Below are 22,900 nucleotides of genomic sequence, written 5' to 3' on the forward strand. Positions count from 1 at the left end.
ATTCCATTGCGTATTTTTTTGTAGGTATTTGCTTCATGGATGGATCATTTTGCATTTGTGTTGTGTTGACTTTAGGCTGTCATGCATTACATCATTTTTCTGCATTTCCAAGTCACTTTCCACTCTTTCTGCACCTTTTAGTATGACAGACTTGTTCCATTGTTGTGCCATCAACAGTAAGGCATACTTTTCTTTTCAGATGACCACACTTGCAGTGTGACTTTTTTCACCATTTAAAATGACCAACCCCAGTACTGACCCAATGGTATCACTCTGGCTGCTATTGTTTTATCTGAGTGGACTTCATTTATTATATGATGCTTTGCGTGCTTTTTTTCTTCGCCATTGTTTTACCCATGTGACCACCTCATGACCCAATCCAGTGTACTTAATTTTTTGTGTAGTGCAGCATCATTATTCATTGATTTCTTTTTAAATACCCACTTGAATCAGTTCAGGGTCATGGGGAGCTGGAGTCTGTGCCAGTAAACTATGGTATAAGGCATGAAATAATCCTAGATGTTATGCCAGTCTGTTACAGGACACACGCACCTCAAGACAGTTTGAGCATCACTAATTTACCAACAGTTGCCAGATCCAGTGTTATAGAGGAATAAAGTCCTGTCTATAGCCCAGGTGGTCCAGATTCAGTTAGTTGCCCAAGCAACTGCTTGAGCTGGTGTGGGAGGATAGTTATGGTTTTATGTGAGAGTGAGGAGGAAGGCCATGGATTTTCATGATTCCTTAGAAGATGGGTGGTAGATGCATATTTGACATGGGGGGGTATGCTTGACCCACCAAGCCATCATGTGGTAGTACACCTCATATGGGTGCATGAGAACATGTGCTCGTATGGGATAACATTATGGATCCCACAGTGTCATGGACTGTACATCCAAACTACCCAGGAGGTGGGCTTAGGGACTTCACAGCAAAATCCTTGATGGTTGCCTGTTTGAGTCTTGCAGCTGATTCTTGCCATTGAGGAACAAGTAGGCTAGGCAAGGTACAGGAGGGCTGATGGATGGCTAGCAAAGGGGAAGAATAAGATACATTAAAAAAAGTAATAAATGATTTACCTACTGTCTTGTATTCTGGGTGTGGGAGGAAACTAGAACCCCAGCAAAATCCCAAGTAGACACAAAGAGGAACATCAGACTCTAGACGGAAAACACCCCATCCAGGAACAACACTGTGAGATGGCAGCACTGTTGACACCTAAGGAGGCCAGACCTATGTTCCCCTTCTTGTACTCCCCTGGTTACCTAATAAAAGAACAGTGTTAGATTTAACACACCACCCTGATTTTGTGTCACAGGAAAATTCTGATACCATGGCTCAGCCATTTTTGGAGTTGTGCTAGAGTACCATGAGTTTTTACTCTTGTACTAGAAAATAAAAGTTGTATTATATGTTGTTAATTTTGAGTGATATCTGTGCAAACTTTGATGGAATTGTTTGGTATGACCTTCTTAATGGAAAGCATTCTGCCTCAGTTCATATGCCCCACTGAATTTAGTTACATACCATAGTCCTCTCATTCAGCCAGTGATCACATAGTTCTCTACCTTTAGCTGAGTTGACTGACAGTTTGATAATTCTATGCATCTGTGTTGTACTTGTTGGAAGGGGATCCATATGCGCCATCTTCCAGTTTTTAGGAGTTTTACTCTTCTCCCATGTCATCTTTAAAATCTAGTTAGGGGTCTCACCAATTAATTTTTCCCAGAGTTGTGAAAGAATTTTAGTATGAATATCACCTGGCTGCTGTAACATGTCTACCTGTCATGACATGGGTAAAAATAATATCTGTGAATTCAGTGTGGGATCAGCCTTGTGTCATGGGCCACTACCCTTCCACAAAGCTCTTATGTCACACAGTCTTTCTCACGTTCTGTGCTCCTCAAGGTCCAATCTTCAGATGACATATGCCTGCTTGTTGACTGACTGTATTAGTGAGTGACTGATTCACAGAGTAGATAGGTTGATCTATATAATCGTTTTAGCAATGACCTGAGCCAGTGGCACAAAGAAACAAAAGTTAATAAATCGTGAATGCTTCGCAATGAACTGATAGTTTACCTAGAATGTTGTAGAGAATAGCAATATTTGACAGGCACAGAATGGTATTATAGTAATCTTACAATTTTGGTGCGTACATACACAGATATTACTCAAATAGAGACAGATATATCAATAGTTCAACTAAGATGTGTTAAACAGCTTAGCAGCCATAACAGAGACTGGCTTTGTTTTCCAGTATCTCTGAAATAATGACACTAACAAGAAGATGTTAAATGCATAATCAAGTTTCTTTCTAAAATTCTTATAAATTCTGATAATTTTTAAACGTTTCATAGAGTATATTCCATGTAGCAGGAAGGGGTTTTGGAGAAATACTTTTGCCCTAGCAGGCAGAAGATATGTAGGCCTCAGTTTGGGTTAAAGTTTCTTATTTTGCTGTCAGTTTATTAGCCTAGAGAGGACAGTAGTTTAGATGCAAAAGTATGAATGGGTGACATGTAGTTTGTTAGCAAGATGACGTTGATCTTTTACTGACATGAATTTTTCCAGAGCATCATCTTATTCTTTGTGTCTGTTATTTTAAAAGGGAACTTCCAACTGAGCACTATCTGTATACAGTGGAGGTCTGGAGAAAAAAACTACAACTTACAAAAAAAAAAAAAAGAAACATGCACAGAAATGCAACAGTCAGTCAAACAAGGAAAACTGTTTCACAGAGATGCATTTCAAACTGCTGCATTCTGTGTAGTCGGTGAATAAATCACAACAGTATATTGTAATATATCCATACAGTAGCAGAAAATATTTGAAATGCTCTGTCAATGTGGGAATGGTGAAAGGAAATTTTACCACTAGGGATGTTTTCAAGTAGTGGGATAGCAAAGAGGCGGGGGTCAGGAATTTACTTAATGAAGTTAGCAAAGGAACTAAGGTATTGGGAGCAAATGATTTGGGAGGGACAGATAACGGAGTGGGATAAGGCTAAGCAGGAGTTTCAGTTACAGGTTAAAAAATGCCTTCCTTATCAGGAACTGATAAAAGTACAGGCAAAGGGAAAGTGTTGGGGGGTACTGAGTAAACGACTGGATCTGGTAGAGTTTTTTTGTCAATTGTAAAAAAGAAGATGCTGTTAAAAATTTGGGTGGATTGTGTAAAGTATTGTATTGTAACTGCGTGTAACTGAAAGACTCGATTAAAGGAGGTTAGAAAAGATTGGGAAAAGATTATGGGTAAATTACAAATGAGCAACTAGAAGAAATGTGTAGGGCCCCCACGTGTGCAACAACGTCCAAAAGGGTTAGGATTTTTGCATGGAAGTGTTTGCACAGGTATTTTGTAGATGTGGAAGGAACAAGTGGTAGTAGATAAGGAAGTGAGATAGGTGATCTGAATTGTCCAGATCGAGTAGGACCTTAATTTATTCATAGCTTCATCCAAGCCTGTCGATCCAGTGGACCTTTTGCAGCCAAGCCAATGATCACAACTGTGGACCATTTGTAGCCTAGCCAATGATCTCACCCATTTCCCAAGACATAAATTAATACCATAAACTGACCTAGTCTCAGCCCTCATCCATAAAGGTCATACTGAGAGTGACAGTGATTTAGTACTAATTTCATGAACTTTAATCATACTTTGACTTGGGAATGGGGTCCATTCCTGTTATGGTATTAGAAACCCAAAAGACTTGGAGAAATTAAAAGAGTGTTGATTTAAAACTGTATAGCTCATCAGATGAGGAACTGAAAGTACAACTGCAAGTTGTGAAAACTTTTTCAGATGGTATAAGAATGTCATTTGGTCTTGATAAATGTGGAAAAGCAACCTTTAAATCAGGAAAACTGCAGCACTAGGAAAATGTCAGTTTGGGATAAGAATGTGATATAAAAGAAATGTGAGCAAGAGAGTGTGTATAAATATTTGGGAATTGATGAAGAATCAACAATAAAACGTGAACAAATGCAAATAAAACTTAGTGAGGAATACTTTAGAAGACTTAAATTAATCCTGATAATGGCATTGACATCTACGAACAACATCCACAATTTGCTCTTCCTGTTCTAACTTACAGTTTTGGAGTGATTGACTGGCCCCAAACGTGTTAGATAGATTAGGGAGGAAAACAAGAAGGATGCTTCATGCTTACCAAATGATTTATGAAAATCAGTGTATATACTGCTCTGCTTAACAAGGATGGGAATTCTATTTAAGAGAATGGGAATTCTGTGAGATACAATCTTGTCCCGTCAATATGTCCTGTTTATGTTGTAGTAAAGTTTAGGTCCTTGGATCTCATGGTTCTAATGCTGTTCATTCTGCAGATATGCAAAAGGTCCATCAGAAGGATCCATGGATGCCTTATATGACAGGCATAGATCACTTTTGAGCAGTCTGCAAAAAACAAAGTATAGAGATGGGGCTTTGACATATGTCCTATATAGGACATTGTGTTTACACCCTGTATTCTTTTTGTGAGGAATTTCTGTTGAGGTTCCAGTTGTTGCATGTGCTGGTCAGGTACATACTGAAGGGGGTGTTAAAGTGAATAATGGGTCTGATGTTTTATCAATAAGGTAGTTTTCCAAAGTGGCCAACTTCCCATAAGGTAGTATTATGCATTTCTTGGAAATGAGTTTTAAACCGTGGCTTTGGCACCAGTTATTTGTCTGCTTTAGACTTTCCATAAGATGATGGTATCTTGAGGAGAATCTGTGACTGCTCCTAGTTTACAATTGTATGCATACTTGGTCAGCCAGAGGATCTTGATGTTTGCCTTGACCTCTGAGAAGTAGATGCCAAAAACGAATGGAACCAACATGGAGCCCTGAGGGACATCACTAGTGACAAGCCTCTTTACAGAGTGGTACTTCCTGGGTTCTGTTAGTGAGCCAGCTGGCTACCCGGCATGTAACATAGAGGTTTATGCCTAATGCTGTGAGTTTGTTTACAATGGCCAAGTGGGAAATTGAATCAAATATTTTAGCTAGGTAAAGGTAGACAGTATGCAGCCTTTTGCCTGGGTCAAGGTAGACAGTATGCAGCATTTTGCCTGGGTCAAGGTAGACAGTATGCAGCCTTTTGCCTGGGTCAAGGTAGACAGTATGCAGCATTTTGCCCTTGTCCATTGCTTAGGTGACCTTCTCAAAGAAATGCATCAAGTTTAGTAGGCATGACCTGCCTTTGGCAAAACCAAACTGAGTGGGGTCCAGTGACTGAAGGTTTCCTGTGTCATTATTAATCATTTTCATGATTATTTTTTCTATGGCTTTGCATATGCAACTATTCAGACTAATGAGTCAGTAGGTTCTCGGATCTATTGATGGTCTGCTGTTGTGCAAAGGGATGACAATTGCAGCCCTCCATTTGTGTGTCTTAGAGGGTTCCTATTAGCTGACTGAAGATGCAGGTTAGCGAATGCGTCTTGGTCGAGCTGTAAACACCGAAACAGCAAAATATTGAAACGGTATGTAAGCAAATTCTTTCCCTGGGAAATAATTTGCTTGGCCACTTCGGTAGTTTGCCGTTTTTGGCACTGTAGTGTGGTCTCAGAGTTGATATGTTTAAGTAGGGGTGGGGAGCCCCCCCTTAATTTCATGTTTTAAAGTGTTTTCTTTTTTTTTTTTTTTTTTTTTGTTGGAACAGCGATTTTTTTGTTTGTAAACTTTCGCTTACATGGGGTTGATTAATCACCATTCGCTAACCTAAGCATTCGGTGATCTAATATAGACCCATCTTAGAGCCTGTCTGGAGGCTGTGGTTAAATAGCTACTCCAGTGGCAGTGATAGATCATATTTCAAGCTACTCAGGTGGTGTCTTGGGATGTTATTGGGGCCCAATGAAGCTGTGTTTTTGGCCTTTGAAGAGTATAGCTAGGACCTGTTTCCTACTGATATTGGGAAGATTGTTTGATGGTATTTCCTGGGAGGTGGCTGGCGGCGAGTGGAGTGTAAAGCTGGAGCTAAATTTGTCAGCCGGTAGAGTTACTTTATCTCCCAGCTCTGTGTAAGTGGCTTCATTTATGACCTGTTCAACATACCATTGTGTGATGCTTTTGAGGTTTCTGACATAGCTAAAGAAAACCTTATGTTGTTTCCCTGGGATGCTGTCGTTACCTCAAAATTGGCTTTCTTGGACTTAATTAGCCCTTTTAGTTGTCTGTTCAATTTTATGAGGAATTTTTTATCTTTTTTGTTTGTTACTCTTCCTAACTTTATCTAATAACTGTGGTGGTGGTGCTGCGGTAGCGTTGTCACTTCATAGCAAGATGTCCTGTTCGACTCTCAGCTAGAGCGTCTTCTGTGTGGAGGCATATGTGAATGGGGTGTGCCTTTGTTAAAGGTTGTGTGTCAGGGCTGGTAACCCGGTACGTAAAAATCCACTACCAATCATTAGCGGACCGGAGTTCCGCTGTGGCGACCCCTAACCGGGAAAAGCCGAAAGACGCAAGACTCTTCCTAATTTTATCTATGACTTTTGTTTTATTTCATTGTATAATCTGTTTAATTGAGGATCCACCATGGTGGTTTGTTTTTAGACTTTGTTTTGGGCTTACTTCTGGTAGGCCTCTGTGCAATCATTGACATGGCTGTACAGACTTTCTTTGAAAAAATCTGCAAAAGCTGCTGTGTTATCTGGGTTTGGACTGGCATGGAATTTTGGGAGGTTGTTGCTTAAAAAAATGGTAGTTTGCCTTGGAATAGCTCCGAACAGTCCCAGGGTTTAGTGGGGTTGCAGAATTAATTTTTATTTGAAAGGAGACAGCTGTGTTATCTGACTTTACCAGAGAAGACATGACATGGGGAGAGGCCAGCACACTCCCATATTTCTGAATACCGGGTCCAATATGTTTGTACCTCTAGTGGGCATGTGCACTTATCTGATCTCGTATGTTTGTGTTTATAAAGTCTAGTAATCTCTGAGCCTGCAAATCTAGGTCATGCAGGATTCCCAGTCTATACAGGGGTAATTAAAGTACCCCATGAGAATGGTGTTTGGTTGAATGGTGAGTGTCTTCAGTAGATTTAAGTATGCGATATGGGTTCCCTGGGACCTATAACTTGCTAGTATATGGTGTGGGACTTTGTCTGTGGTGATCTCTACTTGGAGAAACCAACCAACCTAGAGGTATATTTGTTTTTGATGTAGGTCAAGACACCTCCACCTTTAGTCCTTGCCTGTGCAGTTGCTGGTCTAAATGTGTGGAAGGTACTGAAGCCTTGCCCTGCTGAGATGCTCTCTGTGGCTCATGCGTTGGTAACTGAGCAGATGTCTGCCTTCACCAAGCTGAGGAGAGCTTGGAGGCAGCAGAGTTTCTTACCCAAACTCCTGGCCTTGAGCAGTAACACCTTTAGATTTCCTTGGCAAGATTTGCTATGTTGGAAGGTCTGTCAGTTTGACATTGCCTAAAAAGGCTTTATGGGGGATGACAATGTTTTAGCTAATATTAAAAAGCGAAAGAGGGGAGAGGTGCAGCACATCTTTGGCAGAGCAGTGTCATTTGTAACCATATCCTCCCATGCTGACAAATATTGCATTCCCTTAGAATGACATCAGAAACTAAGCTCATCATCTTTTGTTCATATTGTGGCATCGTCTTTGCTGAAGGTAGAATGCTGGTCAGTGTTAGGCACATACCAGACTGTGACGCTCAGTTTGGGAGCTCCATAATGTCTCTATTCATATAGCAGAGGGGATATGTTTCAGGTCATTTACACCTACATGAACCGTGACAGAGTCATACTGGTACCTGCCGTGCAGTGAATTTAGTGCATGAGTAACTTGGTGGAACCTGGCTCCTGATAGGCAGCTGACTGTTATTTTCTGTTAATTCTGCCTGGAGAGATGGTATCAGTGTGTCGCACAATGGAGTCCCCTTTGATTAGAGTCCTGGGTAATGTATTAGCTTGCCTTATGGTCTGTGTAGTTGAGGCCCCACTGGATGTGCCAGTATGTGTAGTGTTAAGTGCTGCTTTTGTCTAGCATTTTTGGGTATGCTAAAGATAATTTTTGCAGGTAGGGTGTCTGTGAGGTCTTTGGGGTATAGAACGATTGCATTTAAATGCCACAGGATAAGTTGGTTGTGATGTGTACTGTGTTTCTGACAACTAGATTGTTTTTCTGTGTACTTGTATGCAAGAGTTTCACCTCCAGTGACATTGTGTATATACATCTCTCTCATATTGTATCTGTTTCTTTAAGGATTAGATGGTTGTCAGTGAACATGAGACAATTGCTGCATTGTCTCAAGATACCCATATCCACCAACCTGGCTGTGGAGAAATTGGGAAGGTGCATGTCCATTATGCCAGATCCTTTATTTGGTGAGCTACAAGGGTGCACTGCACGATGGGTAAAAATAAGGCAATTAAGTGTGCTTTTTGACTATAGTCTAGACAGTGCAGCATACTACTACATTTAAGGGGTAGTGCTCCTCTGTGCAGAGATTAGATGCTCTGTGCGCAAAGTATTTGCTCTATAAACTGAGTTACTGGGTACAGTTTGAGGTAGTTCTATAGGAAAATTATCTACTAAGTGTATGCTACTATAAGTGGCACTGCTAACCACATTCCATACAACTTTACTAAATTTGTACAGGCACTTAACCAAGGACAACTGACAAAATTAGCCATGTGGCCAATGAGGTAATGTACTCAAAACTTTCTGTGCATTTCTCAACTCAGACAGACCAGGCAATCACCTATTGCTTCTAGATGATACAAGCCCACCCTTCTTAATATGACAACATACAAAAAGTTGTTTGGAGTGTAGTGCTACCGTCTATAACTAACTAGACAGTAATTATACAGCTGATTGAGAAAACAAGAGAGCATCAAATGCACTGCTATAGTCATAAAACAGTTAAATGTAATACATAAAACTGGAATTCAGCAGCAGTTCACAAAAATGTGTAAACCTGTACACAAAGTATTAACAGGAAGCTAAAGGGAAGATAGGGTGAGAATTTTAGTATCTTAATGCTTCAGGGCTGTTTCCATTAAAGTGAGATTTAATGGCTGATTTGAACATTTTTAAGGAGTTATCCATAAGTTCAGGGGGAGCTTATTCTATACATTTGCTACTACCACAGAACATGACTAATTCAGCATATCTATTTATTGCAGCTGGCAGACGTATAAGGATGTAATGAGATAATTGTAGACTGTGAGAGGGCTGTATCAATGGAGGTTTTTGTATGGAGCAGGGTGCTTTGGAAATTAGAGACTTGTGGCCAAAAATGAGCTGTTTGTAGTCATTGGATTGAGTGTAATGTTTCATAGTGACAGCCTGAAAAGGGGAAGATCAGCAGCAAAACAGGCTATTTTATTTTAGGCCTGCACTAGTCTGTGTCAGTAACGTGTATTTTTTTATGCGAGAGGGTAGTTAACAAGAGCACCACAGCTATGGATAACTGTACATAGTGTGTTAGGAGGAAAGAGTTGGTACAATAAAGCTTTCTTATCCTGTGCCGAGTAGGAGATTGAAGAGTTGATCTGAATGCCCAACATTAATTATCTGTGATTCTAAAACATTAGAAGTGTCAACAAGGCCAGTTTCAGTCCCATCAGGTGATATGATCTTTAAAGCCCTCTGAGTATAAGGAGAGGTCAGACTTATCCATGCTGTAAGAAAGTAGTTTGTCTTCAAACATTTAGAGACCTGAATAACTTAGTCTTTGACATCAACAGAGTTTCTTTTAGGGAGTGTGTAGTATCTGCATTATGTGTTTTAGAAGCAATCAAGGTTGAATCATTAGCATACTGGAATAATTTGGCTTCACCAGAGTGTTCCTTCTTATGGTTGGCAAAAACTCAGAAAAGCAAGGGGTCAAACACTGAGCCCTGACGAATAACAGGAGAAATTGGTGGAGGCGAGAGGACAGAATGCTTACAGTTTAAGGTTTGTATCCTTTCTCCTGGGTAGCATGAGACCCAGTTTGGGAGTGACTCAGAAGAGCAGGGTGATTCAGTAGGTGGTAGTAGCTAATAGTGTCAAACACCTTTGGAAAATTACCTTCAACACTGCTCTGGTTTAGCTGGATTTATGGTTTAGACACAGTATTTTTCTGAAGGACAACAGTGTGAAAAGTATTCAGTGAAAGCCACTTTGAATGAACAGTAACAAAAGCTGGTTTCCTGGGGGCAAACCCCCTGCACCCCAGTGTGAGGAGAGACTCCCATGGATATACTCTAATTCCAGCAGCACAACAGTTAAGAAAGGGCAATGGTCGCAGCTCATTGAAAGTGGCTTTCAGCAAAATCTCCCTCATGCTACTGGCAGCCAGTAAAACCGCAGTCAAACTATATTCAAGTTCCCATTCATACAGACCTTCAGTGTGGTCCAGGACTGCTTTATCTATTATGTGGTTTGGCTTAAAACCATGACAGCTGGGCAACTTGTTATGTTAGTAATGTGCAATTTAGGCTTTGTGTGGTGCTGCCTAAGTGTAATGACTCAAAATAGCAAATCATCAAAAAGATTTGTAACAGGTTCTTCTAGAGTGTTCTGCTTGCAACTGACAGCCTTTGGCATTCCTGTAAGGATTACTTGTTTTCTGAGGCTGTCAGATTAACTTGAATTGGGGCACTTTCAGGAATGGAATCTTCTCATTTTTCAAGGATCAGGAACCTCAGAATTGAAATGTTAAGTAAGAGGGTACAGGGGTGAAACCCTGCAAATGGTATGAGGAGATTAATATCCCACAAGAACATGTTTTATGTTTGTGTGAATTCCAACTTAAAAAGAGGCTGATAAAATAATACCTGCATATTAAGTTTTCATATTCATAACTATGTGGAAGAGGCAAGATTTTGGGAGCCTCCCCAGGGTTAAAGTCTTTGGAGGACCACACACAGAGTTTAAAAACAACACAGTAAACAGATAATGATGCTGGGTAAAATGTATACACGTTCCCTTGCCATTTAAAAAAATGCTGTTTACATTCTTAATAATTTAACACGGCTCACTGTGAATGTAGCTTCCACATTTACCACTGTATTACCTAATTTTTTTTTCTGGCTTCTATTACAGCTTTTTAACTTGTCAGAAAAACGTCATGATATTAGCAGACTAAACCCCAAGGTAGGATATCTATTTTTGTTTAAATTTGAGTATGTCACTGCAATGGGAAATGTGCGGTAGGCTTACTGCTTGCATGATTTTTTTTTTTTTTTTGAAAAGTAGTTGCTAATTCTGGTTCTCTGTGCTCTCACACACATTCCTTTCAATATGTTGTCTTTACTTTCTAATGATGCTTGTGAAAACTATCTCTTGGACTGTGTTTTAGTAGCACAGGTGAACAGGACAAACAGCTTTGCATATATCAGTCTTTAGAATATACAGTTGCATAAAGCGGAAATGTAGCTTTGGTCTTGCACAGACTCTAATCTTTTAAGCAAATTTTTGTAGAAGCTTGTATTGATAAACAAAAAAATTACTAGTTATGCTATCTTTAGTGGTTATGTTGGCTCCCTGTTGAAATGTAAAAAAAAAATGAATCTCAAAGATGATCTTCCTATTACACTTTTTTGCAGGGGTCAATCTCCAATGCCCCCCAAATATGGGGGACAAGTCCCCAACCAACCCACCCTAAACTTATATATACTAACTCAGAGATCGCCATACCTCAGAGAAAAGGGAATATCCAGGGAAATGGCCATCTCGGACTTGATATAAGTATGCTTTACAGACATTTGGTCTCTGTTAGAGCAAGTCCTGGTATATCATGAGGTTACCAATTATGTCTCAGTGTTATGACACAGTGACGTTCATTTGGATAAAGCTGTTTATGCCTTCTGTCAGTGAACAAAGTTAATCAAAAATGAATTTCCCAAAACACACACACAAAAAACAGGCCATTCAATCTTCACCTGATGACATGTGGTATATGTTTTTTTCTCAGAGCTTCTGCATGCTTGAAGTTGATGGTTCGAGTACATGGGATTACACCACCTCATGTGGGATTTTGGGAACTATCTTCTGAATAAAAGAGAATTTTACCTTTGCATACTTGTTGCTACGGCTGCTGCTATGTTTTCCAGCAGTTGCAGTTTTGGTCATGAGCATATACTTTTTGGTTTTGTACTTTAGTTGAACATAAATATCCATACTGAAGTGATATTTCATACTTCCTCTGATGTTTGTTCCCACCATGTCCAGCTACATTGGGCATACTGTATGAGCACTAGATTCTGTTTGCAGTATGTTGATCTTGTGTTCTTTGGCGACTGCTGATTTAAATACAGAAAAGTGAAGGTTACACTGAACATGACTAAATAAAGAATGATTTATGCCTCATCTTTGAATTTGCTAATCTCACTTCTGATCTTTGTGCTATGCTGTCTGCTTTCCTTTGCACAGAAAAATGAGTTTCCAGAGCTGGTGCATGTTTTATGGTAATATTCTAATGCTAAATAACTATGAGGCATGAAGTGGTATAGTTTCGGTTATCTTTACAGCCAAGGCAGACATTTATGGCTTTCATGGATGCCATTGGAAAATTTGGTTACTAATAATGTAAACAAAAGAGTGAAATGGGGAGTGGTTGGTTTCTTTTTATTTTTACAAGACATTCTTATATCATTTTTGTTGCCTGTTAAGAGGTTAAGGTCATTGACGTCAAACTTCTTTTCATTAGTTTTTATGTTTTTCAGTGAGTTTAACTTGAACATTTTACTGCAAGCAGTAATGATTGTTACAAACGCTGTGACATTTGGGGAGTAATGTTACACATATTGCTGCAACATAAGCTTCGACCAGCATGTGTAGTTGAAATGAGTCCAGTAATAGTTTTCCCTGACCCACTTTCTATTTCAAGTGCAGGCCTGCTTTTGTAATGAAACTTTTTAATGCGAAATACTAGTGCTGTGGTTTACACATCATGGCTGTTGACTGCATTAGGTAACCTCATTTTCTTCAGGTAGACACTATTGAATGTAAAGTACAAAAATGGAGGTACATTTATTATCGTTCGTTTTGCAGCATTGTGTTAAATATTAACTCAGCATCTCCTGCTTCTGCTAGATTTGCGTTTCATTTGTCCGAGATTGTATGGATTACAACATACAAATGGCAAATCATTTCCCCAAGTTTTTTATAAAACTGTAGCACCATATAGGTCGATGTTTCCCTGCTGTAAAGAAGAATTATTTGTCTGTCTACAACCGGTACCTGTTCTCAGGCCTTTGGCAGATAAATAGCACTTCTTGTAATGTGTCATACTGTCATCATGTTCTGTAACTTGGCAGTTTCTTCAGATTACCATCGCTGCTAATATGATGACTGTATGCGGACCACTGTTAACATTTTTTATATATGAGCTTCCATGTACGATTAACTTTGATTTTTGATTGAAATTACAAACTTGATTTTGCAAAATGGCTTATCTACATAAACATATTGAAAGAGAGAGAGAGATACAGATGTGTGTGTGTGTGTGTGTGTGTGTGTGTGTGTGTGTGCGCTCGCACGTGCACCTGCCTATCTCTGCTGTTGTTGCCAACTGAAGTTATGGCATCCCATCTAGGGAGTGTCTTTCCTTTTGCCCTTGACTTCTGATATACACAGTAAACTGAATAAGTAGTTACTGAAAACAGATGACTTTATGTCCCTCTTTTGCCTTATGGGAATCTCTGTGATTTGTTTCATTGAACTCTCACTCTTAGCAAGTTTCACAACAGCTTTCTATCATTTTTTTTTTTCAGTGTTGCTTTCAGTAGCACTTTTCTTGGAGGGTTTCCCATGACCCTGAACACTGCTGTACATTTGTGCAGCATTTGTCACTTAATGGTTTAGCACTTATACATGTAAATGTTGAATCAAATAGAAATGTACAGAATACTTTTGTTTTGTTAATTTTATTTTAAAAAGCTAATTCAGAATCCTACTTCCTCCAAAGCCTAAAGTCAGTGACAAAACCAGTTGTGGTGAATGGTTTAAATTCCTTTCTGGAGCATGTTGTTGTTTGTCTTTCGACTTTTCCCGGTAAGGGGTCGCCACAGTGGAACTCCGGTCCGCTAATGATTGGCAGTAGATTTTTACTAAACGCCGAGGTGCCAGCTCAACACCCAAACTTCAACGAAGGCATACCCATTTACGCACGCATGTCTTTCGAGTGCTACCCAACCACGGGAAGGACATGCAAGACTCCACACAGAAGGCACTCCCAAGCCAAGCCAAGAATCGAAAGGGAGAACCTCTTGCTGTGAAGTAACAACGCTACCGCCGTGCCACCACGGCATATTCTGCCCATAAATGCTGCCTCTGTTTTCTACTTGAAAAATGTTCACTTTTAATAAAGAACAGTATTGTGGTCATGTCAAAATGAAGTAGTTTTGTAAACACCCTTTGCTTTAGCAGGAATTTTATTATTGCTTTTGTAGCCGGTTTGCAGTTTATTGCACTAAGTAATAAACATTGTCATGTAACACTTAAAATTTACCAGGTAATCTAAATTTTGTAAAGTGTTTACAGTTTAATTGAATCATTTAAAATATGTCTAATGTTAGATTTAATACATTATCTGCAAATTATATTTTGTTTCATTTTCCATATCTGTATTCTGGAATGTCATGGCCTTGTCACATGTTAAGATAAATCAAATTTCTTTCTTTCTTTTTCTTCTCCCCCCATCCCTCTAACCATGACCCTACATTGCCCCATCCCTCCCTCTAAACTGGTGGCATTGGAGCTTGCCATAAGAAGAGGTAAGAGGTAGAGATAATGGTAGTTATCCTGTAAAAGTTTTGGATGGTAGTCCCAGCAGCTAACAGGAGAGGTACATGCAATACCTGGCTGCACTGAGTTGCTTGTTTGTTAGCACTATTGCACATTGTCAGTGTTTGGCTGGAGTGCAGGAGTGTATGCACTCCTTGGCCAGGCTCATACCTTCTAAGTCCCATGTATTGGAACATAGTACTGAGCTTTCCTACAGATACTATGGTTGTGGTGGGACAAGTCCTTCTCCCGAAAGGTGGGGGAGAAAAGCTGACATTGACCATTTACTGATGTCTTTTCTTCAGGGTTAAGCTTAGTGTCAGTGCACCAACGTCCACCTTCACCACACATGAGTTATCTGCTCACTTCCCTGATGCACTGCCATCAGCCAAATTCATATCACTTCAACTGACACTGCTTTATCTGCTGACTTGATACCAGATGTCAGATGTAAGGACATTGGTCTTTTCTACAGTCAGCCCACAGGTACTGGTCTTATCAACATTAGTTTGGCTGATGTTAGATGTCAGTCTACTGCACAGTACTCCACTATGTGTCAGCAATGTAAGAGTGCAGGTATTGCTCCTACTGGCATAACTATGTAAGTCACAGTAGTTCCAACACTGACCATGCACATACCAGACCTTATGCCACAGGCCATAGCTGTGGTGGCCCAGCATGCACAAGTGTCGCATTCTGCAATCTCATATCAGTAATAATGACACCAGCTGTGCAGGTACCATTAATTCCACCACTGGCCATTCAGGTGCCAGACCGTGTCCCACAGGCCATAGCTGTGTTGATGCAGCATGCACCTGTGCAATGTCCTGCAGCCTAGTATCAGTAATACTGACACCTGCTGTACAGGTCCTAGCAGTAGCATAGCTATTGTGGGGTATCAGGGGCAACTGTCCTGATTGCAGAGTGTTTGGGGGGTGTGCAGTCAGCCAGTCCCAATCTCTCTGTAGTGCAATGCTGGCTTTTAAAAGCCAGTATTGTATTTGCTGTCAAACTGCAGAAGCTAGTGCTCTGTGTGTGGTCCACAGTTTAAAAGTAAAAAAAAAAATGTTTTTTTATTTTTTAACAAAAATCTGAGTGCTATAGTGCTCCATGCAAGGAGCGTATAAACTGTAGCAACTGTTTGCTACAGTTTAAAAAGAAGACATTTTTTTAAACTAAAACATGAGCATTGTAGTGCTGCATGCAGGCAAGGTATAAACTGCCGAAACTGTTGTAGCAAGCAGTTTGGACAGTTTAAAAAGAAGAAATTTTGTTTTGTTTTTTAACTATGAAGTGAGCGCTGTAGCATTCTGTGCATGCATGTTATAAACCATAGCAGCTGTTTGCTGCAGTTGAAAAGAAGAAAGTATTGGTTGGTGTGGTACAGAAATGAGATCTGAATGGTTGGGGCAGGAAGGGGCTGGCCACTGGTTCATGGTACCAGCCAAGGGCAGTGGTAGAACCATATACACTACTGGGTCCCAGTAATTCCACCGTGGATCATGCAGGACACAGGCCATACCTGTATTGATGCAGCATACACCATTGCCATGTCCTGCAGCCTCATATCAGTAATACTGACACCAACTCATCACCTGCTTACTTTTAAGATGCAGATCAAGTTATCCATGCCTCAGCCATCTTTGTGTCAGCCATTGGCTTATACAACAGCACTTTACTGGCACCCCATTCAGTCATCCTTTAATGCACATGTATGTTTAAATGTTTCAGATTTCACAACGTTTATTTTGTTAAGGCATACTGGGTGAACTTTTGCTATGAATTTAACAGGTTTTACTGTTATGTTTGAAGAGCATAAATGAATAGAAAAAGAGCAGGGGAGGCACCCATTTGGCTGGATGTAATAAAGGTAGATTGCATAATTGTTGTGGAAAACTGCAGTCCTGTTTTTGTTCCAGCTACATATGTTTATTCACTTGTGTTCTGCCATATTAAGTGATTTAACCCTCATGCACACCTTGAAATAATTTTTTTTACAATGCAAGAAACTACACTTATTTAATTTAATTTAACTGGACAAGTGAACTGACCTTTCTCAGACCAATTCAGCCATGACATGGGTCACAAAGACAAAGGTAAATACAGTATTTATCCATGGACAATTTTGAGTAGCCATTCATGTAACATCTTTTTAGGAAGCAGAGGGAAACCAGATTATATGGAGAAAAGCAATGCAGACACCTGGAGAACATGCAGGCTGTGTGTAGGCAGTCACTGCTGCTGTCAGGACAAAACCTGTGGATCCTGGCACTGAGATGCTGCCATCTTACCAACTTAGCTGCTGCTAGACTGTTTCCCATATGTGTTCCACTATTTTGTAAATTGAGACCTACTTTTCAGATGATGCTGTTTTATAAGTTTTAAAAGTTAAGTTTCAGAAGTGTAGATCATCAAGCCACTGTTGACAGTGTCAGAAGGTCATATAGAGTTTTGCAAGTTCATCATTTTTTTTTTTAACTGTTAGTGATGTTGTGAGTCCGAACCTGCCTGCGCTGATGAAGATGTTAAGGTACATAAACATAAAAGGTGCATGTTATCTACACATTCTAGGCACTTGCTGATGAAAAATTGTGGCTGACAGGACTAGATGCTGTTTCTTTAGAGGTAGACTTTTCCAAAATGGGTGAAGTGTCCCAGAAGTTAAAACTATTCATGTTCCAAATATACTTCCTTCTGGCACATGTGGATGTGTGTGTGTCACAGCTGGTTATTTCTGAAGCACAGGTTGTAGACACCACAACTCATTAATTCTCCAGCTGAGACATTTTGCTTGTTATCACGTGCATTAGTATACACCAAAATTATTTTTAAACTCTTTCATTAAAGTATTACTTGAGACATAGGCAAACATACATACATATTAAACATTTTTCATTTACGTACATAATACATCACATTTCTTTTTTTAACTATGACTAAGTCCAGCATTACATAAATTGCTCATTTTCTGCCTTTACTTAAACCTCTCTTCTCCTCCTCCTGAACATTATTCTGTATGTATTGTTCCCACAATTTCCATTTATTTCTATGTAATTTGCTCCTTCTTTTTTCTAAATATCTTTCTTCCAGTTATTTTACCTCTTTAACTTCAAATAGAGTTGGTTTACACTATGATTTCCATTTTGTAGTAATGCTTTTTTGCAACCAACAGAATTAAACTTAACAAGGCCTTACTATGTTTAGGCAATTTGGATCCTGCATCCCAGCTCAAAAGAATTATTTCCTTTGTCACAGCCATTTGCTCACCCAGTATTTCTGATAGAGTACTCTGTAGGGAATTTTTTAAATCTGCCAACTTATTACACTCCGAAAACATATGTTCCCATTTACCTCTTTCTTCCCCATCCCATCTCCAATATTTGCTGTCAACCAAAAATTCTTTGAAGTCTGCTTGGGGTATAAAAATAACCATGCAGACACTTTCAAGCAAAAACCCTAAACCTTCCTGACTTTGTTTTTATACTTGGGAGCCATACATGTGTCCTCCCATTGTTCCCTTATAAATTGCCTTTCCAGTCTCGCTTTCCAATTTTTTCTAACCTTGTCTGACTGATTCTTATAATAATCATGCAATGTTTTATATGCCCTACTAATTATCCCTTTTTAACAGCAGGTTTTGCTCTGAATTCAACTAAAAACTCTACCAGATCAGGTGTTTCATGTAGGTTTCCCTGTTCCTTTCTCTTTGCCTTAACTCTGATATCAATTCTTGGTAGGGAAGGCAGTCTCAATCCTGCAGTCCAATCTTCTTCTTGGCCTCAACCCACCCAGTTACCTTTCCCTCTCTAGGTATTTGCTCCCAATACTTTGGCTCCTTTGACAGTTTTCTCCAGTAAATTGCAACCCCCTCTTGCCTACTTTATGTACCCCTACTTGTAGTCATCCCTATTGGCAAAATCTAACATCAAAAGTTTTCATCATTTTGCAGCTGTGAAGCGGGTGTTAATACTGATTTCCTAACTAGTTCTAGTAAAACTTTAAACTGTTCCTGGAAAGTATTACAGTAAATCAGTTATTTTATCCCAGTTGATGATTTGCGTACTGCTGTTTATTTTCTAATGTTTTTGTCCATGTTGCTGAAAGCATTGTGTTATATTGTTGAACGCTGCACTTAAAGTGGATACTGTTGTTTGGTACAGAATGCAATACAAAGGATACCTAAAGGAACTGTACAGTATTGTATATTTCTTGACTGTACTTTTCCTTTGGAGAACAGTTTGATCAGAAGACCAGTTTGGATGGAAGACTTGAGCACCTAGTTAACCACTGCCTTCCCCTGTTTGGCGAGGGGGCGATGGGCCATGCAGCTTGCCTGATATTTTGAGGAGGACAGCTGCCTTGCAGCACCATTGGCACAGAGAGGCAGGCATGGCAGGATGTTGCTGAAATCACTATATGATTATATCATTTGGAGAAGGGGATCAATGGAGGAAGCAACCCATCCTCCTGCTGAAGTAAGAATGCTTCATATAGCCAGTGAATTAGAGGAATGTATTTGCCAGTCTGTCAACTAATTGTCAGCATTTAAAGGTCAGACATGGATGCAATATACAGATTGCCCATGTGTGACATAGACTTCAGGAAGCATTTACGTCTTCTTGAACTCACCCTAATAGTAGTCTGTTATATACAGTGTCCTATATGAGATAATAGTCAACAGGTACTAGCACTTGTTAAATGGTTAGGGCTAGATCAGGTCTTGAAAACGCAGCTGATCCACTTAAAGCAATCAGTAGCTCCTCTGTCCGAGGCAGTGGATATATTTGCGTTAACTGCTTGTTTCACTGTAAACTGGTCTCCATACAAACTAAATAAATTGATCCTTTTGATCTCTGCAATTGCTGCGGAATTTTCATTTTTTTGCTTTGAATTAATTATCTTGGTATTGTCTACATACCAAGCTCTTTTTTTTCAACCAAACGAGAGCGGGTTCCACTTACAAAACTAAATCTTTGGAGGAACTTTAGATAGTAGTTTTGCAGATGAATTCTCTTAAAAAACTGTTGTGTGGTTACAGCAACTTCAGTTGGCTTTGTGGCATTTCTCACCTCCTTCCATCTCTCGGCTCACTTGCTTAGTTTGCTACTTTGACTTAAGCCACTAGCTTCTGTAAGTTGGAATTATACTTTTCAAAACCGCCACAGATATTTATTCTATCTGTCCATCATAACACACTGTACCTTTAGTATAATCCATTGCTACCATCTTTTACCCAAGCTTGGTCTTTAACAGTAACTTGCACTGATTTTTTTCAGAGATACATTCATCATTCATTTTCTGAGACATGCTTTATCCTATTCAGGATTATGGAAGAAATGGAGCCTGTCCTGGCAAACAGTAGGAGTAAAGCACAGAACCAGTCCTGTCTGGGTTGCCAGTCCATTTTATCCCACAATACACACACATATACATGCACACCTTTGGGCATACTGGAGGATCATCTTTACACCTGTCACCATGTCTTTGGGATGTGGAAAAAAGGAGACTGTGGTTAAAAATACATAGATGTAAGGAGGACATAAGTGGATTAAATCACTAAATCTGTTTGTGACACTAGTGACACTGAGTATGTTCTACATCAGTTGTGGCACATTGTTGCAATTAGATATTGGGCAGGGAAGCACAGTGCAGTATAATTACAGTGACACAAAGTGGCACACTGGGAGGCAGGCTACTTACCTTAGGTAGATGCAAAATGCAGTATATTTAAGAATAAGTTGTTTCATTCTGAAATCCAGGAACCATGATCAAGCTCTTCAATCTTTGACTTATTGAAGGTTCTCTTTAAGAAGCTGTATCAAAAAAGAAAGCAGTGCATAGGAAATTATTATGTACAGTAGACTTCCTCTTATCTGGCCACTGTTTAACCAGCCATCAAATTTCTGCCATAGCCCTAGCAAAGGAAAACAGAGAAGACTAACACTTCTGCCTCCTCTGAGCTAAATAATGACAGACATTTAAGTTTTAGTCTTTGTGTTCATTAGAAGAATGCATTACTAACACATATCCTGTTATTCTAACTGACTTATAAGTTATAGATGCTATTTTGTATGCTTTTATTGATTAACCAGCCATTTGGTCCTAGTGAGACCGAATAAAAGGTAGTCTACTGTGCAGACTGCTGTTCATGCAGTAACAAAAGTGTACCATAACTAGGTATGAATATAAACAGGATTTCTGGACGGGCGTGGAAGGTTGTACACCACCTTCCAGAACATGACCTGCTCCTACCCAGTGCTTGACAGTGCAAGTTTGAAAGAGTTGTCTTTTCAGTGCTGTAAAAAAAATCCTAAAACCATGTTATATTGAGTATACTGTTTACAGCAATGTATTCCAACTTGTTTCATGCATCCATGCTCTTTGTGACAGTCCTGGTCCTCAGTTATTTAGCTGTGGTCTGCTTACCATAGATCCGTAGCCTTCACGCACAGATGACCTCCCAGGAAAAAATGCCTTTTGACTGAGTTGATCTCAGATGTGTTACAGTGAACTTGTGAATAAATTCTACAAGTAGCAATGTATTTCACACACAGCCCTTGCCAGTCCATCTCTATGATGGCTTCACTGCAGTTAGGTGACATTTGTGGTCAGTTCTCTCACACACACACACGCGCACACACAGACCCATTACCATCCTTTCTGGATAAGTCTTACTTTTCTGAAGTGATCAAGTAAAAGAAAGTCTGCCCTTTCTTACCACCTGTAATATATTCTGATTATTTCAGACATACCCACATTAAGCCCCCCACCCTTCCCTGGATCTCATTTTACTGTGATCAAATGTTAGTAAGTTCATAGCATTTGAATACAGATTAACTGAACGCCCTCAGCAATTGCCACCTTATTACTAGGTGCAGCTCAGAGTTTCACTGTGATGATATGTGTGGCATTTTGCCCATAATAACGCATTCACCAGGAAATTTCCCCTGCTGTTTTCCTTAAGTACCTTTGGCTGTTTTATACCCACATGAGCTACTACTAACTCCGGTAGAGAGAGCTCAGCTTAACACATCATCTGACGTTAGATAATTTAATTGTGATAAAATTAAAGTTAAAAAGTTGATTTCTCATGCAGACTAACTACCTCCTTCCCGAATTACCACACCACATTTTGATGGTGTACTTCCAAAGCTCCATTCTATTCAACCAAAATAATTTCTGTTATCTGGAAATTATAAATTGCATAATGCAACTAAGATTGCTATTTTTTCCTTAAGGATTTGCTCAAAGCTCAACATTAAATATGGCTAAGACATATTGCTAATGTCATTATAAGGTCTTTTGGTGTGGGCTTGAGTGTTTACAGCTTGTTTTTTCATACAAGCACATGCAAACATACACACACACATACATGCACATACCACCCATCGTTGTGAATCTTTGATTGCAGTAGCGGTCCAGTGTCAACATACCCCATTCTCATTAAGAAAAAAAAAAAGGATGAACCAAACCACAGCAGGCAGCAGATAAAAATACAATTCCGTTTATTGGTAAATGCTTTCACAGTACATCAGATGAGGAAGCAGCTTGATGTGCTGCGAAAGCGCTTACCATTAAACGGAATTCTTTATCTGCTGTGGTTTGGTTCATCCTCTTTTGTTTTTGGTTCATTCTTGTTCAGTTGTTGGTTGAACTAATTATATCTACACCACATTCTTGTTCTTCTGCAAAAAAAAATCATACCTGGCTGAACCTGCAAAAACTCTTGTTTGATAGTAATAGTGAATAGCAACGTACTAAAATTATAACAGTCATTTTGTATAGAGATAATTTATCTGTGTGGTGACTGAGCACATTAAAACATAAAGTTTACGTAGTTTCCATAGTAATATCCCAGAAAGTAAATAATTAAAACTTGAACAGTGCATGTCATGGTGTGCTTTTCATATGCCTGACTATGATTGTATAATTAGTATCAGCAGAGTTCTGCAAAAGTAAATGTAATATGATAGCTGTAACTGTGATATTGATTTCCTGTTTAGCTTTGTGTTTGAGAATCTTATCGCTTTATCGTAGCAGAAGTTAGTGTTTCTGTTCGTAAATAGCATGTCAGTGTTTTGCTTGGTTATATCATGTTTGGCCTGGCAGATATTTTGGTTTTGTAAATAGTCAGCATTTATATGTGTCACTTGAGAAACAAAA

At 39.4% G+C, this 22,900-nt stretch overlaps 1 protein-coding gene across 4 annotated transcripts in view; it reads left to right on the plus strand.

Moving 5' to 3' along the window:
- TNS2 (tensin 2) overlaps window positions 1–22,900 on the plus strand; it is a 1,145,004-nt gene that overhangs the window by 897,021 nt on the left and 225,083 nt on the right. For all 4 annotated transcript variants that reach the window (XM_044083852.1, XM_044083850.1, XM_044083851.1 and 1 more), the window contains one exon: window positions 11,054–11,104. In XM_044083852.1, coding sequence (XP_043939787.1) covers window positions 11,054–11,104 — 51 coding nt within the window. The remainder of the gene's footprint in view (window positions 1–11,053; window positions 11,105–22,900) is intronic.

This window comes from Protopterus annectens, chromosome 9.part0 (genome assembly GCF_019279795.1).
Source record: "Protopterus annectens isolate FY-2018-M chromosome 9.part0, PAN1.0, whole genome shotgun sequence".
NCBI lineage: Eukaryota > Metazoa > Chordata > Ceratodontiformes > Protopteridae > Protopterus > Protopterus annectens.